Consider the following 14,502-nt stretch of genomic DNA (forward strand, 5'->3'; position numbering starts at 1 on the left):
TAGGACTTCATTGACTGGAGACTTATTAGAGACAATGATTTCTCTTCAGCTGAATTATGTAAACCATCCTCATCTTTTTTGTGGTTAAAATCTGGAATAAAGACATCTCATCATCTGTGTACCCACTGAGCTAGTAAAGTGGTTTTAATTCACTTTTGTGATATTTAAATGAGTTGAGCTTGCCTTTCTCATCTCTTGGCACAAAGACATATATAGCTTCTTTAAGAAACATACAACATATCTCAAATATTTTTACTTTTAAGCCAAAATTGTGGAGGTCAGATATCGAGAGTGTAGACATCTACCCCTCTGTCCATTTCGAGCTCTGTAGATTTTTCAGATGCTTCAAATTTTACACTGCTAAAACTACTAGACAGGTATATTTTTGACCTAATCTACTTAGTCACATTCCTTTTGTTGTCATTCCCAAGAATACTGTTATTTCTGTTGTCATGGGTACAACTTCATCTATCCCCCTCCCCTGCTCCAGCCAGAGAGAGGTGGAAACAAACAATACAAACAAAAAATAAAGTATAAATTGAAATAATCAAGCATAGCTTGCATGATTTCATGGCCGTGTGATATTTTTCTTGTCATCTGGAAAGATTTGATGTGGGCAAAGGTTAAAAATCACAGACAGATTTAGGTTAAGCTGGTAACACTTTTGATATCAAATTTATTTGGTTTCAAACTGCAATAAAAGTCTATTATTGTTCCTTCCAATGTGATTGCATTAAATTTTTTACAATGTATACTGCCATCTGAGCACAGTGTCTTATGTAAACAAGAAATAATATCAAAATAAATTACAATATTTAGAGACGAAGCCACATCAGCCTTATCTGGCCTCCATGTGGGTTCTCTAAATGTATTCAAAGAACATGTGGTTGGCATCCAGTCAAATTATTTTGGATTAGTGGGTGAGAGGTTGTTGATGAGCATGATTTGTCTAGCTGTAGAGGTTAATCCTGGATTTGAAATCTCTGCTACAGCCCTGGCATGCAAAAACAGATGTCTGCCTTGGATCTGGGTGGTCCTTCTGATGACTAGGAAGTTTCCTGCCCCTACTTTCATTATTTTTATCTTGGATGGGAGCACCACTGTCCCCCCCCCCCCTTCCCACCTCCCCTCCCCACCCCACTCTTTTCAGTCCTTGTGATACTTTTCATCTTTATTTAATTTGTTTCAAACCACAATAAAAAGTCTATCTTTGTATATTTCTTTCAATGGTATTTAAATTTATCTCTTTTATTTTATATATTATTGTATATCTGCTATTTGTCAGAAATAAATAATATTCAAAGAATACATTTAACCTTTTGATATAATATAAATCATAGTTTGAGAAAGCTTTTAATGGCAAAAGCTTTTGCTTTTTGTATAAGCTGTGCCTACACAGCAGCATAGGAACCATTCAAATTGAATTTATTTTTCCAGCTGCCCTTTTTTTATCAGAAGGCCAAGTATAGAATGAAACAATGCAAGTTATCCCATGTCCAGGAATAATTCAAATTATCTGAGAAAGCTATACATATTAATCACCCTCCATTAGTGAAATATTTTTCTAAACAATATCACTACAAAAATGCATTAATTTCTAAATCAATGTTTTACTACCAAAATTGAATTAAATCCCCTACCCTCCAGGAAATATCTAGTCTAATACCATAACCCTAATAAAAAATGTTAATCTTCTTATCACATTTTGGTATGTTGAGGATTTCCTATTTCAAATATAATATGTTCAATGTGAAGGATAATGAGATGGATAATATTATACCAAGAAACTTGCTCTTGAACAACCCATAATGGAGTATCAATATTTATCCATATTAATTTTAATCATTTGAATGTGTGAATTTGCATACAAAGAGCCAGAAATCTTATCAAGGGTCACGGAATGCTATATTTGGTAATTCCATTTGTAAAATTTAAATTAGGTCTTCAGATCCACAAAGATGGTTTGATTTTATCAGTGACAGAATAAACACAGGATGATTAAAGACTAGAAACTTGCTCTCAGATGCAAATTTTTTTAAAGCCCAACAGAAAATGTGTTTGAGAATAAGCCTGTTTCTTGTCCTTTATGTAGCATTCCTATCATTTTTCTAGATCACTAGAAACTATGTTTTATCCATAGGACTAAGCCTATAATCATAATCCAGTTGGTATCAGGATATGTAATCTACTGGATAATTAGAATGACCTAGACCAATTAAGCTGCATGGCAATCCTTCATGGCTAAGCTAATGACTGATAATTTCCAGGACAAATCAGTACTTCTAATTGATAAGACATTAATTTTCAATTTAACAATTAACATGATAGGACTAAACCAGTTTTTTAAAAATATTTTACAAGTAATTCTCAAATTTTCAGTCAAAAATGGCCTCTAGGTTTGTGTCTTTGTAATTTCCTTTTTCTTGGAAGCCTGAAGTTGCTCAATCCAGTTAGTCTCTTTTTCATCAAAAATTTTCTCACCAAATGCTAAGAGACCAAGTTGTGGTTGTGATGCCTCTGACTTCACTTTGCTTTTAATGCAGGATAAAAACTGTGCCTGAGTTAAATTGCGACTACAGAACTTAGGATGCCATGTGTGGAAGATACCTCTGTCAGCTGCTCGTATAACCACCAAGTTGCTGGCAAGGTAGCTGCGGTATAACTTCACGTCTTCCATTCCCCAACCCTTGATCGACAGATCAAAGCCACCAATATTAATAAAGTCATTCTTGTACTGACAAGTCATTCCATATCCAAAGTCCCTCCAATAACCAGTCTCACGATTAATGCGGTGCTGATTTTGGGTGGGAGGGGGTGACCCCCCATAAACAATCATAGGGTTATACAGACTAAACACTACCGGGTAGTACACTTTTACCCCTGGGGTGGAGTAGAACCTACAGCGTTCTAAAAATCCCGCTGTGAAGAAAACATCCACATCACAAAAGAACATGAGGACATTACCTTTCTCCCAGGCAACAGCCCCTTGTTGGAGACCATAGCCTCGGGAGAATGGTTTATCAGTAAATACCAGTTTATAATCTGAGAAGTTCTCCGCTTTGGAGACGTTTTTCATAAGGGTTTCCAGCTCTTCCTTTCCTTCTTGGCCGAAAAATACAACTGTAAGGAAAACTGACTGGTCCCATCTGATGCAAACATCGACAAAATTATCCAGGAAAAGTTTAAACTTATCCAGCCGTCCTGACAGGGGCAAAATTAAATTGATGAGTTCGTTATTGGTGTCGATTGTCTCTATACTACCTGCAAGGCGCAGGGGACCAAACGGTCTCTCAATTTTGACACGATGAAACACTTTGCTGTTTGCTGATTTGAAGTAGAAATCGTACTGTGAGCCTACAAGTCGATCGATCCGCATTATCCCATCTACAAGATCCCTTGCTGTCGTCTCCATATCTTTGCCCTCGTAGTTGTAAAGCGCTTCAACAGCAAAATTCATCACTTCAAAGTAATCCTTGCCCTTAAAGCCGTAGGGCCTTTCAGCTGGATTACCCGATAGACCGTGATCAATTTGATAAACCGCATTGAAAGCCACTCCATCAAACGGAACCACCTCAAATTCTGTTCTCACAGGTTGACCCTTTAGAAATTCTCCTCTCGCTACTTGGCTTTTTTCTTTGCTAAGTTGTTGAGCGATTGTGATTTTTTCCGCCTTTTTGAGCCGTGCTAACTCCTTTGAGATTTCCTCGTTACGGGTTGCTTGTTCACGTATGACATTGCTCAAAGCGCCATTCTCGCGTCTGAGATTTTTAACATCGAGCTTGAGGAGTCGAATTTTCTCCGTCAACAGCAACAGTTTTTCCAGAGGATCTTCGGTCGCCTTTTCACGATTTTTCACGTTAGTGTCTTCATCTACCAACCCTCTACATCTCGTAAGGGTAAACAATAAAATCTGTCCAATTAAAATGAAAAGAACCAATGCAAAAGTCGCCCGGAAGACGAACACAGTCGAAATCCTTGGCATGGCATATTCAGTTTGCTTGTCGTCGTTTCATCCAGTTCTGATTTCCACTGCTTCACGAGTACATTTGATAGAGTGAGTATAAATTATATATTGAAGTCTTCTCGTACGAGCGATTGAAAACGAACGTTTGAATGACCAGCTACAGCAAATATTACGCGTGAGTAAATCAGCTGTGTTTAATATTGCCACGCGTTTACTTCTGTTACGCACTCTCAGTGTGACATAAAAAGTAACGCATTCTTAAGCAGGTAATTATAAGCTTTTAGTTAATTTTCCCTCTGATTTCACTTTTGGATTCCAAAAGAAAATCACCAAGCGACAACGGGGTTCAATACATTAAATCCTTGGTTACGCTCGTGGTATGACGTGTAACGCACCGTAAATAGTTAAAAAAACACTTGTTCAAATCATCATATATGTTCAAATTCAAATGCAAATTTTCTTGTTTGGAAATTGCTTTTGTGTCAGCCTCAATTTTGAAAAAGTCAATGCCAATTTTATCTCTGATTCTCTTTTTAACTTCTAACAAAACTGGCCATGAATATCAAGCCATTGTCGGCTTTTTTTTAAAGTAAAATTGATTTGGAAATCCCATATTGGAGGTTTATGGTTATGTAATCCAATTTTGTTTTTCTTGCTAACAACTCCTATCCCACTCATGTAGGTTGACAGTCGACCGACGAAGTAGCGTACAGCGGATGAACCATGGACGTCTGAAATTTCACCCGGGCTAGTTGTTGAGCTGTTTGAAAAGTTTTGCACCGTGAAAAATAAAATAAAACGAATTTAATTTTGGTTTCCAAGGACGCACTCGCAACACAAGGGAATTCATAAACGTTGTACTTGAACACGGTGTCACTTGGGAACGATATCTGGCTGTAAATAATGAGACAAGTCACTAGTGGATTTTTTGGCTTTTCAGTCGCATGGACTGTATTGACAAAGGTGAAAAAACTGAGAATTGCGATTGGGCTCGATAAGGATTTCTCTTTCACCGAAAAGAATAACTTGATCAGACATTTTAGTCCAATATAGTGGTATAGAGAAACAATAAAAACAACAGGGACAATGACTATAGAAAGCTTTAAGCTGCGTTTTTTTTTTGTGAAAAATATAATCAGGATATAGAAAATTTCAGTTGTTCGTATGGTATGTGATCATCCCCGCCATCAATCAAGGAAATTTTGCCATCAATTTTTTTAAATAGTAAACCACGCGCTCGCTATTATATTGGTTTTTACGGCATTTCCGAAACAACACGTCGCCACAAATTTTGTATCGAATTTTGAGTCGAATTTTGTATCCCCAAAACAAATCACTCAGTAAATGTCCGAATGCATATCAATGAATGTTTATTAGAGTCCTATTAATAGCAAATTTGCACGTTGTCGTCATTTGACTACAACTACCAGTATTCCTTTCGTTTTTTCTTTAGCCCTAGTTAGCATAAGAAACAGAAAAACTGAAGGATTCCGGTAGTTGTAGTCAAATGATTCTATCATGCAAATCGCCTATTATATTAGGATCTTCCCTCTGCGTGATGCTCCTGGAAGCCGCGATCCTTCTGGTCAGTACCAACAAACAATTTAAAACCTCTGTGCACCCGTTCCACACGTTGTAACGCATTAACTAATGGACGTTGTATGACAATAAATTAATGCATTGTAAATGTAAAATCTTAAACCTGTGGAGGCAGTGTTGTGTCGTAGTACACTTGTAGCACCAGTTATTGTTTTGGGGCTAGGAGCATTGTTTCTGTTGTTTGCTCTGTTCTCCTATCAAAGGGTATCGTGTCATTCATTTCAGACCTTGCAAGAGCTGCTTGCTGACCTGCTATCCCAACCAAACAGAGTGCGAACAAAGATGGATTTCCTGCTTTTGCTTCAAACAGAAGCCGGAAATCCGTCTGTGTTCGCAGGCTGGCTTGCATATACATCTGCTAATTAAAAATTAGATTATGAGCTCGAGATTTCTATGAGGGGTAGTTGATGAGGCCCAATCAACTATCGCCTCATAGAAATCGAGAGCGAATAATCTAATTGTTTTAGTAGAATTCTCATTGAAATTTCCTTCAAATGGCGATTCCAATTATTTCTGGTCTTAGTAAAAGAGGATTCTCGCAGACTGAATTAAATGAATGTAAATTTGACATTTGTAGTTGTGTACGCGCGTTTATCAGTTTCTTTCAAGAATTTCGAGCTTTTTATTTCGAGAAACCGTAAATGCCCTCCTTTTAGTCTTCCTAGGAGTTTTCTCTATTCATTTGCTTCTAAATGTTCTTTTAAAACTACGGAGAAACGAGGAAACGTTGCAATTTTGTCGACCACACCACACTGCACACTAATGTTTAAATAGTGCCCGTCCGAAGAAACTACCCGGGTGGATAGTACAGTAGTCGTTTTGAAAATCTTTTTGTAAACAAGCGGGTTCATAGACAATAAACAATTGCAATTGTATTAGGTGGGTTAATGCCTGTTTTCCTTTTTTAAATTTTACATTTGACTTTAATGGCTTTCATCTAAAAAAGTTGAAAATAATTCAATATGATTTTTGAACTGGCGCGCAGAGAGAAAATTTAGTGGTGAACAATAAAGGCAATAGAGTGATTATGTCTCGGAACTATCAGTCTGATAGTTGCCCCTTGGAAACGTGATGTTCTTAAAACTAGCACATTTGCCCTCGAAGCTTCGCTCCTCGGGCAAATATCTTTTAACATCAAATATCCGCGGGGCAACTATCAGCCGATAGTTCCTCGAGTTTTCCTCGACAGGAACACTCTATTGTTCAGATAGTGTGCAATGACTCAGCCAATCAGATTACAGCATTTGCATTAGCATACTAGTAGAATTCTGTAGTTCGTATAGTGTGATCGTCCGGGTGAGTGTAGTTCTGAAAAGAACTGTTGTTGGTGACTACACTCACCCGGACGATCACACTATACGAACTACCGATACTCCTGGGTTCAAACCATTTACTAGTAGAATTCTACTAATAGTTGTGATAGCTTGTGCAACACTTTTTTCAGAGGGTGTCAAAGGGGTTTTTGCGTGACACTTGATGAGGGCACTAATTCATGTGGTACGCGTGAAAAGAATTCCCTCTATAAGACGCGCCTGCAGGGAACCATGGTGGGTGTATTCATCAAAGCAAATATCCAGTCCAAGACGATGAATACAGCTACCATGATTCCCTACAGGTGCGTTCCATAGAAGGAATTGGCCATTGATTCGTGAATTACTTCTGAGAAAACCAATGCTAAAAGTATTTGTAAGTGTACGTGACGCGTGAATGTGTTAATAGGGGTGGGGGTGGGGTGAAACGGCATCACAGTCCTCCTTTTGCTACCTTCTCAAAAAACACAAAATCTAAGGCTTCTAAACTGAAACTCCAAAGACTCAAACCTTCCGAAATGTTTTCTTCTTTTTCCTTCTCGAGCATTTTCAGCGCGCGCATTTGAGTTGACAATGACGTTACAATTACTGACTGCGACTGGAAGAGCCAATCACTGATCGGCAAGAAACCTTTCAAAAAGAAACCGACACAACATGGACTCCACGCTGAAAGTCGGTGATTCGCCCGCCAAAAACCACATTTCTCAGCCAAGCACTTCTGAACACGTGTCGAATCAACCTGTGTCAGATAACATCCAGAGCGCGAGCGAAGAGCAAGATGTAAAAGTCGTGTCTACTGAGAGTGAAGTCATCCCGGTAATAAATACTGAATGTACGGAGGAAGGTCATTTTACTCAAATACCAAGTTCAACTGATAATGAAGGATTACTTGCTGAAATTAGCGAACATCATTTTGAGTCAACAAGCGAGAGCGAAGTTCCTGAAACGGTAAAAGAATTACGCTTAGATGATGAAAAGGTTTTGGGAAAAGAAAGCCCTGAAACTTGTGATAATCAATTAGCTAGCGAAGAAATCAAATTGCAACCTAATGACTGTAAAATCACAACCTGTAATGAGGAGACTGTTTCAAAGACAGAAGAACACGAAGAAATGGCAACGATTTCTCAGAAACAAACACGGCTGAAGGAGAGTAGAGCCCAGTGCTGCCAAGCGGATAAAGCAAGTACTGGCGAAGTGAGAATCTTAAAAGAGAAGCTTGCTATAAGTAAAAAAGACACGGACACCATGCAGAAGTTATTGGAAGACGTGCGAAAGGACTATGAAGAGTTGCAGAAAAATTTTGAGAAGCGCGAGAGCGACGAAAAGAATAAAGCACTAGCTAATGAATTAATGAAGGAAAACGACGAAACCAAGAAGGAAAGAGTTCAGGTTAAACGTGGGAAAAAGTTAAAAACAAGTAGCAAAGTTTCAGCCTCGGACGAGAAAAGTGAAGCAGGGTCATCCGAGAAGAAAAAGGCTGATGTTACTGGGATCGAAAAGGAATCTTTAACTACCAGTAAAGTTTTCTACGCCAGTGAAGTAGCATGTCCTTGTTTCGTGCAAAGTATTCGTAAAATCGTTACGGATGTCAGAGAAGATTTCAAAGACACGATTTCAGTCTTTCAACAAAGTTCTGCGGAACACTGTGCGAGTATTGGCAAGGAACTAGCCAAGCTGAAGGACGAATACAGGCACGCTTTGGAGAAAAAGGATTCTGAAATTATTGTATTTCAGGAGGTTATTAAAAGTTTGCAGTCAAGAATGGCTGATGCTGAAAGAGAAGCTGTTGCATATAGGGCGGTTATTTCTTCATCTTTAGAGGAAACGCAGAAGTTATACGATGATATTCGTGGGTTGAAAGATCAACTCTTGAGAACAAGACAAGAAAATGAAACAAACCAAGCGGAATTAGAAAAAATAAAGCATGGTTTTAAAAGATACTGTACTGCTGAGGAATATGAAGAGCTACAGCGTTCAAATTTTAAATTTAGGGGGGGTGACTGTAGCGTGGATGGCGGTCAAGTAAATGAAATTGACGATCATGTCAGCGAGGTTAGAAATGAAGAAGCCAAATTTCATCCAGTTTTAAAAAAAGCCAAAAAGGAAATAGCAAAGCTAAAAGAAGAGAAACGCGACGCAGAAAACCGTTTGCTGGAAAAGCTTTCGGAAGGGGAAAAATTAGAGAGTAACTTGAACAAACAGCTGAGTGCGGCTTTAGTTGATATGAGACGGAAAGAGCGCGTGGTGAATGAATTAAAAGAAGAATTGATGGCGTTAAAGGTTGAAAATACCAAGCTTAACGTGAACGTTGATGGGCTGGAGAAAGAGAAGGAAAATATGCTCAAAAAGCACAGCCAAGAGTTAGAAGCGGTTAAGAACAAGTTGAAGAAATCCAATGAAAGTCTGCAGTTTCACAAAGTGAAAAACGAACAAATGCGGGAGGACTATGACGCTTTAAATGACAGTTACCTCGGACTCAAAAATTATTTGGAAGAAGAGAAAGCGAAAATGCTTGTAGGAATGACAGGAGGTGGTGAAAATTTATCTGATGACGAGGACTCAATGGGACAGCTACTGAAGGTAAGAACACCGGAAATCTGTCTTTCCGGGTTTTTGGCTGAGCCTCGAATCAATTATGTCTAGGCACGCGGACAGACAGACCTTGGAAGATTAAAAAAAAAAAAACGAGAACCAATTGCAAAACACTTGACTAACACGATGAACATTAAATCACTTGATACCCTTCGAGTATTAACGCCAAAACAAGAACTTTATTGGAGGTCTTAAGCAAGGACAGCAGACAAACACAGACATGACCACCGATGGATGTTTTTTCATGCATTTAGATTAATTAACGGACAAAGTCTGGAGGCAAAAGCTATATGTGTGGCCTTGAGAGCCCTTGAGTTGCAAGAGTCATACAGCGATTCTAAACAATCAATAAAACAGGAAGCTACAACCTACGCACTTCCAAACATGTATATCAAAGTTCACACTGAACAATTACATAAGAGCCTTGGGGAAATTAGCTTACAAGCACTAATTTAATTTCAACTTTTTGCACCTAATTTTAACTTTCTGCACTGCTTGGTTTTAGGTGACGTCCTCTGAACCGTTTTAGCATGCTGAAACGTTTGCTTGTATTTTTTAAAAGTAATCAAGTGATTTTTTACGCGCAATCTGGTACAAATAGGCACTCGTAGATCTTTCAAAGAAATGTAGCCTAGCTTAGAAAAATTTACTTGTGCTTATATATTCTAAATTGTACTCGAAATAATTTGATTACCTATACAAATGCTTGTACGTTTTCACATAACCGTGGATGGTACATACTAGGTCAATGTTTGGCGAACAAACAAATGTAGTAAACACTCAGCTATATGAAATTATTTATTAAGGCATTTAGAACCTGAAATCATTTAGAGCCTGTGAACGGGCTCTGGCTGCAAGCTTCTGATCGCGGCTGGAAGGGCCGGGAAGAAACTGGCGGAGAGTGAAGTGGCCGAGGGTGGTATGGGGTGGGGGGGCGGAGCGTCTCCTCTCTCCCTCTACTCGTTTCTTCCCTTCTTTTCTCCCATTCTCGACTAAAGAGCCTGTTCACAGGCTACTGAAATAAAGGATGGAACCTAGAGTAAGGTGTGTACTGAATTTCCTTAGAAAGTAGTCTTACCTTTTACACATAATCATATGCTTTCTCATAAGGAAGGACCACACCTACCTGGACAAGAGCACATCCACCTTTTCTACTTCACAAAACAAGGACTTATCTACGAACCTTCTTAGCCTAAGTTTTCAATAGACACCGCGTATATAAGCTTTTTGAGGTTAACTTAAGAATCTAGGTTCCTATGGGTGAGTATTCATTACTGTAGTATGCATTGTAACGTTGTTTCTTATGGACTCTGCACTATCCAGGATGAATCTCAGCTACAAAGACAGCTAAAACTTGAGAAGGGGAAAAATGAATCGTGCCTCAAAGAGATTGAAAATCTTGAAAAAGAACTTAATCAATGGAAGAAAATGGTTCGGGATGACATGGACACAGGGATGGGATTCCTTCGGATCGAAAATGAAGAATTAAAAGACGAAATAGAAGAGAACCAGTAAGTTGAACCGCGTATCGATTTCTAAATTCTCCCTACCAGTCCCTATATATTTCTTTGGCCGGGCTTTAAACGTTAAATTAATTACCCTGAGTGATCTGAAAATGGTGGTAAATGTTTTACATGTTTGCAGGACTTTGCTATTTAACAAATAGATTCCATGTTGCCGTGCGTCTGTTCAGTAATAGATCACAGATGACGTCAAAATGTGGTAAGAACAAAAAAGTGGCACACGAGGCGATAACTGAGTGTGTCACTGATGTTCTTACCACATTTTGATGTCATCTGTGGTCTATTACTGAACAGACGCACGGTAACATAGAATCTAATTGATTTATATAACAAAGAAACGAAAACGCTAATGACATCATCCATGCGTCTGACGTTGCTTGTTCTCCAATTAAGAAATAGAAAACATGTACCGCTTTTCTATCGAGTTACAGAAACACGAGTGGAAGTTTGGGAGAACGAGAAATGCTGTCGGAACACGAGCCACAGGCGAGTGTTTCCACAGCTCTTTCGAATTCTCTCAAACTTTCACGAGTTTTAACTCGATAGAAACACGGAGAACATGTTTTCTATTTCTTTCAGAAAACACCGCGATGAAAAAAGGAAAACAACTTGTTAACTTTGATTATCAAAATGTAAATTCTCTTTGCACGTGCCATCATCAACAGCTCGAGCTAGTTCTGTGTTTCTATCGAGTTATAGAAACACGATTTTCAATCAATCAGCGCGCGTACTTTTTTAGGACTGTTTTCTAATAGATTATAAACTGTAATGTGATGTAATCAATAGAGTTAGAGAAAGAAAAAAAAAAATGAAAATTGTGAAAATAATTGGACAGTTGTCATGTAATGGTAAATGGAAAATAAAGCAAACAATACAATCATGTATATATTGGTCAATCCGTCCACGGATTCTCTACTGTTTTCTACCAGAGCAGCTAAAACACAAATTTGAAGTGTTGAAGATGACCGCGACTTTGCCTCCTTCCTCCAATTTCTTGCCTCTCATTACACACGTTATCTAATTTATACATTGTACGTTCTTTTCTGTTCTCCAGGATCCTCATGAAACAGCTTGTAGCAAAGAAGAAGTTGCACATTAGAATCATTAAAAAGTTGCGGGTGGAAAACGCTTTACTGAAGGTGCGCTAAATTAAGTCCCTCTGAGAAGTTATTTCACCTCACCAAAGAACCTGGAACACTATTATGAAAGTTTCTGTTATGGGAGAGGGGCGGGGGGACAGAGGGGGGAGGTGGGGTGTCTAGATGTCTAGGACATGCAATCTCACGAAGTTTCAAAAGTTTGACAATTTTTGTGGTAATGAAACTGAAAGTTTCGATCGAAAAGTATTTTCATGGGTGCCGGACAACCTCTCAGCCATACTGCAGTATTCCAAGATAGCACCTCTATGGCCAAGTGATTACAACATGACAACATGACGTAATGAAAATAGGTGATGTTTTCAAGCAAGTACGGTATATGGAAATCGCGGCACTCTTGAAGACGAGCTGTCCGCATTAACCAATACTTGTTCTCCCGACTCAGTGTTTTGGTGGTTGAAGAAAAAAAGGGTATGTATGTAATGGAGGAATCTCTGCTTGTAGAAAATAAGAACACTTTTATCTCCTTCCACTAGAGGTCATGTGACACAGGAACAGATGAATACGAAGATATTTCATTTGATTCTTGCGAAGAAATAGAAAGCGAAGAGCCTGGGTCCGACAGAACTTCAACTCAAGAGAATCGAGTGACATTTGACAAGAGTGGAAAAAAAGAAAAGGTAAACAAGTCAAGGCAGATTATTTACTTATTCACTTCAGTTAGTTACACCGGGGCTTTCCTGCCTGGTAAATAACTTTATATTACAGCGTATTAACTTATTGCTTGCGAATTTCTTTTTGATTTTTCTTTTTTTCTCGGTAACTTGAAGCACAAATTCGTCAAAGAAAGGACTGAACAAAATGTTGAACCGATAATTTTTTTACTGTCAACAGTCATCTAGGATTACAAGCAGTACATTTTCGTTCCAAATGTTTGCCAAGCTAGTCAGGGGCATCACAACAGACCCATATGTCTGACCAGGGATGTGGTAATTGCGTCTATTTTCCAGTGAGAGGCTGCAGCGAGAAGCGAAAAAAGCGCGAGGGGAAAAAGCCACGCAAAAAGTTTTTGCGCTCGCCTCTACTTTTTTCATTGGGCGATCTATAAGAGAAAGTTGCTAGGGATTGCTTGTAGTCTACCATAGAAACAGTACCAAGCACGAGGTGCGTGAAAATGAGGATGAATGAGGGTACTTGAACACAAGTTTAACTTTAAGAGTGGATGTCAACCCATCTGAAATGGGTGGAGATGCTCGTCGTCCGGTGATTTTAAGCTTCTATCTAAAATGATTAGGGGATTGTGTGTTGGATGGATGTTACGCTAATGATTATTTTTTTCCAGTGGCGGAATTTAAAAAGAGTTAAAACCATTCTCGTCTGTCAACCTCTGGTCTCAGTCTGTCGCTGAGGCCCCTCCGGCCAAGAGGGACTAAACAACACCAGTGACATTGACTTCATTTTATTTCGTTTTTAAGCCTGAATGCTCTGAAAATGATGAAGACTCGTTGTTTAATGAGATCAAACATGGTGTTCATTTCTCAGATGACAACACTGATTTCCACAACGACTGGAGCCTTGAGATTCTCGAATATGACCCAAGTATCAGCGAAAAGGTATGTCGTAAAAATGTCAGAAAATACATCAACCCCACTAAATATTCTGCATCCCTTTGTTTATTGTCATTCGGCAACTCAAGACAGAAAAACGAACCTAAAACAGACGTGAAGACCGCGTATTGTAAGATTACATTTACGTGAAACTACATGTGTTCATTTTAGTTATACCTTAATGATCCATTCGAAGATATGTTGTTTTCTAACCACCAGCTTGATCTGTCTCCAAGAATACCACTTGTATATGACGGGAGATTTCTACAGAAGATGGCGCACAATTAACGTGTCCACATGCAAAATAAGCTCGTTTAATCACTTATTATTTCCGAACATTTCCATCCTCCAAAATTTAGAAGAAAAACGGTAGGCATGGTCTTTTCATCGATAGGAGCCATGCGCTGTTCACGATGTTTTCGATCCAAACTCGAACTGGGGCTCGCAGTCCTTTTGTCATCCAATTAACACGCCAGTTTATCGTTGCCATGTAAAACTTAAAACTTAAACTTAAACAGGTGTCTTGAGAGAGACTGGAACCTTCTCACCCAGTCTTCTAGCATTAAGATAGTGTTCAGATAGTTATTTTGTGCTATATATGTCTTTCCTAGGAATAACCCGCGAACCACGGAAAACTGCGGATGTTTTACTAATAAGTAAAAATTTCTGTTTAAATTTCTATGATGAGAGAGGAGTTTTGATGCAGTGAATAAAACAGATTCTTAAATTCAATCTGTATTTTTTGATGAACGGTGAACGGCGAGGGTGTTGTAGTTCTTCATTTAGTCAGCTGAACGCCAAGAAAATATG

The 14,502-nt window shown here is 38.7% G+C and overlaps 2 protein-coding genes across 2 annotated transcripts; one reads left to right on the top strand and one right to left on the bottom strand.

Moving 5' to 3' along the window:
* Positions 1-1,277: 1,277 nt before the first annotated feature.
* LOC145469602 (chondroitin sulfate N-acetylgalactosaminyltransferase 2-like) lies at positions 1,278-4,151 on the bottom strand. The gene has a single exon (XM_081453357.1). It carries the CDS (start codon positions 3,980-3,982, stop codon positions 2,393-2,395), a length of 1,590 nt encoding a protein of 529 aa, XP_081309483.1. The 5' UTR covers positions 3,983-4,151; the 3' UTR covers positions 1,278-2,392.
* A 2,414-nt stretch (positions 4,152-6,565) lies between these two features.
* On the top strand, positions 6,566-14,348 carry LOC145470382 (uncharacterized). Its single transcript, XM_081454208.1, has 5 exons — positions 6,566-9,453; positions 10,789-10,976; positions 12,043-12,127; positions 12,622-12,832; positions 13,529-14,348. The coding sequence occupies exons 1-5, from the start codon at positions 7,528-7,530 to the stop codon at positions 13,840-13,842; spliced, it is 2,724 nt and encodes a 907-aa protein (XP_081310334.1). The 5' UTR covers positions 6,566-7,527; the 3' UTR covers positions 13,843-14,348.
* Positions 14,349-14,502: the final 154 nt, after the last annotated feature.

This window comes from Orbicella franksi, chromosome 15, assembly GCF_964199315.1.
Source record: "Orbicella franksi chromosome 15, jaOrbFran1.1, whole genome shotgun sequence".
Taxonomy (NCBI): Eukaryota; Metazoa; Cnidaria; class Anthozoa; order Scleractinia; family Merulinidae; genus Orbicella; species Orbicella franksi.

Bases quoted from the DNA above. Each gene is read 5' to 3' on its own strand.
- LOC145470382 (XM_081454208.1), top strand. From the start codon at position 7,528: ATGGACTCCACGCTGAAAGTCGGTGATTCGCCCGCCAAAAACCACATT. The intron at 10,977-12,042 runs GTAAGTTGAACC...TCTGTTCTCCAG, and splicing joins GACGAAATAGAAGAGAACCA to GATCCTCATGAAACAGCTTG. The intron at 12,128-12,621 runs GTGCGCTAAATT...TCCTTCCACTAG, and splicing joins TGGAAAACGCTTTACTGAAG to AGGTCATGTGACACAGGAAC.
- LOC145469602 (XM_081453357.1), bottom strand. From the start codon at position 3,982: ATGCCAAGGATTTCGACTGTGTTCGTCTTCCGGGCGACTTTTGCATTG.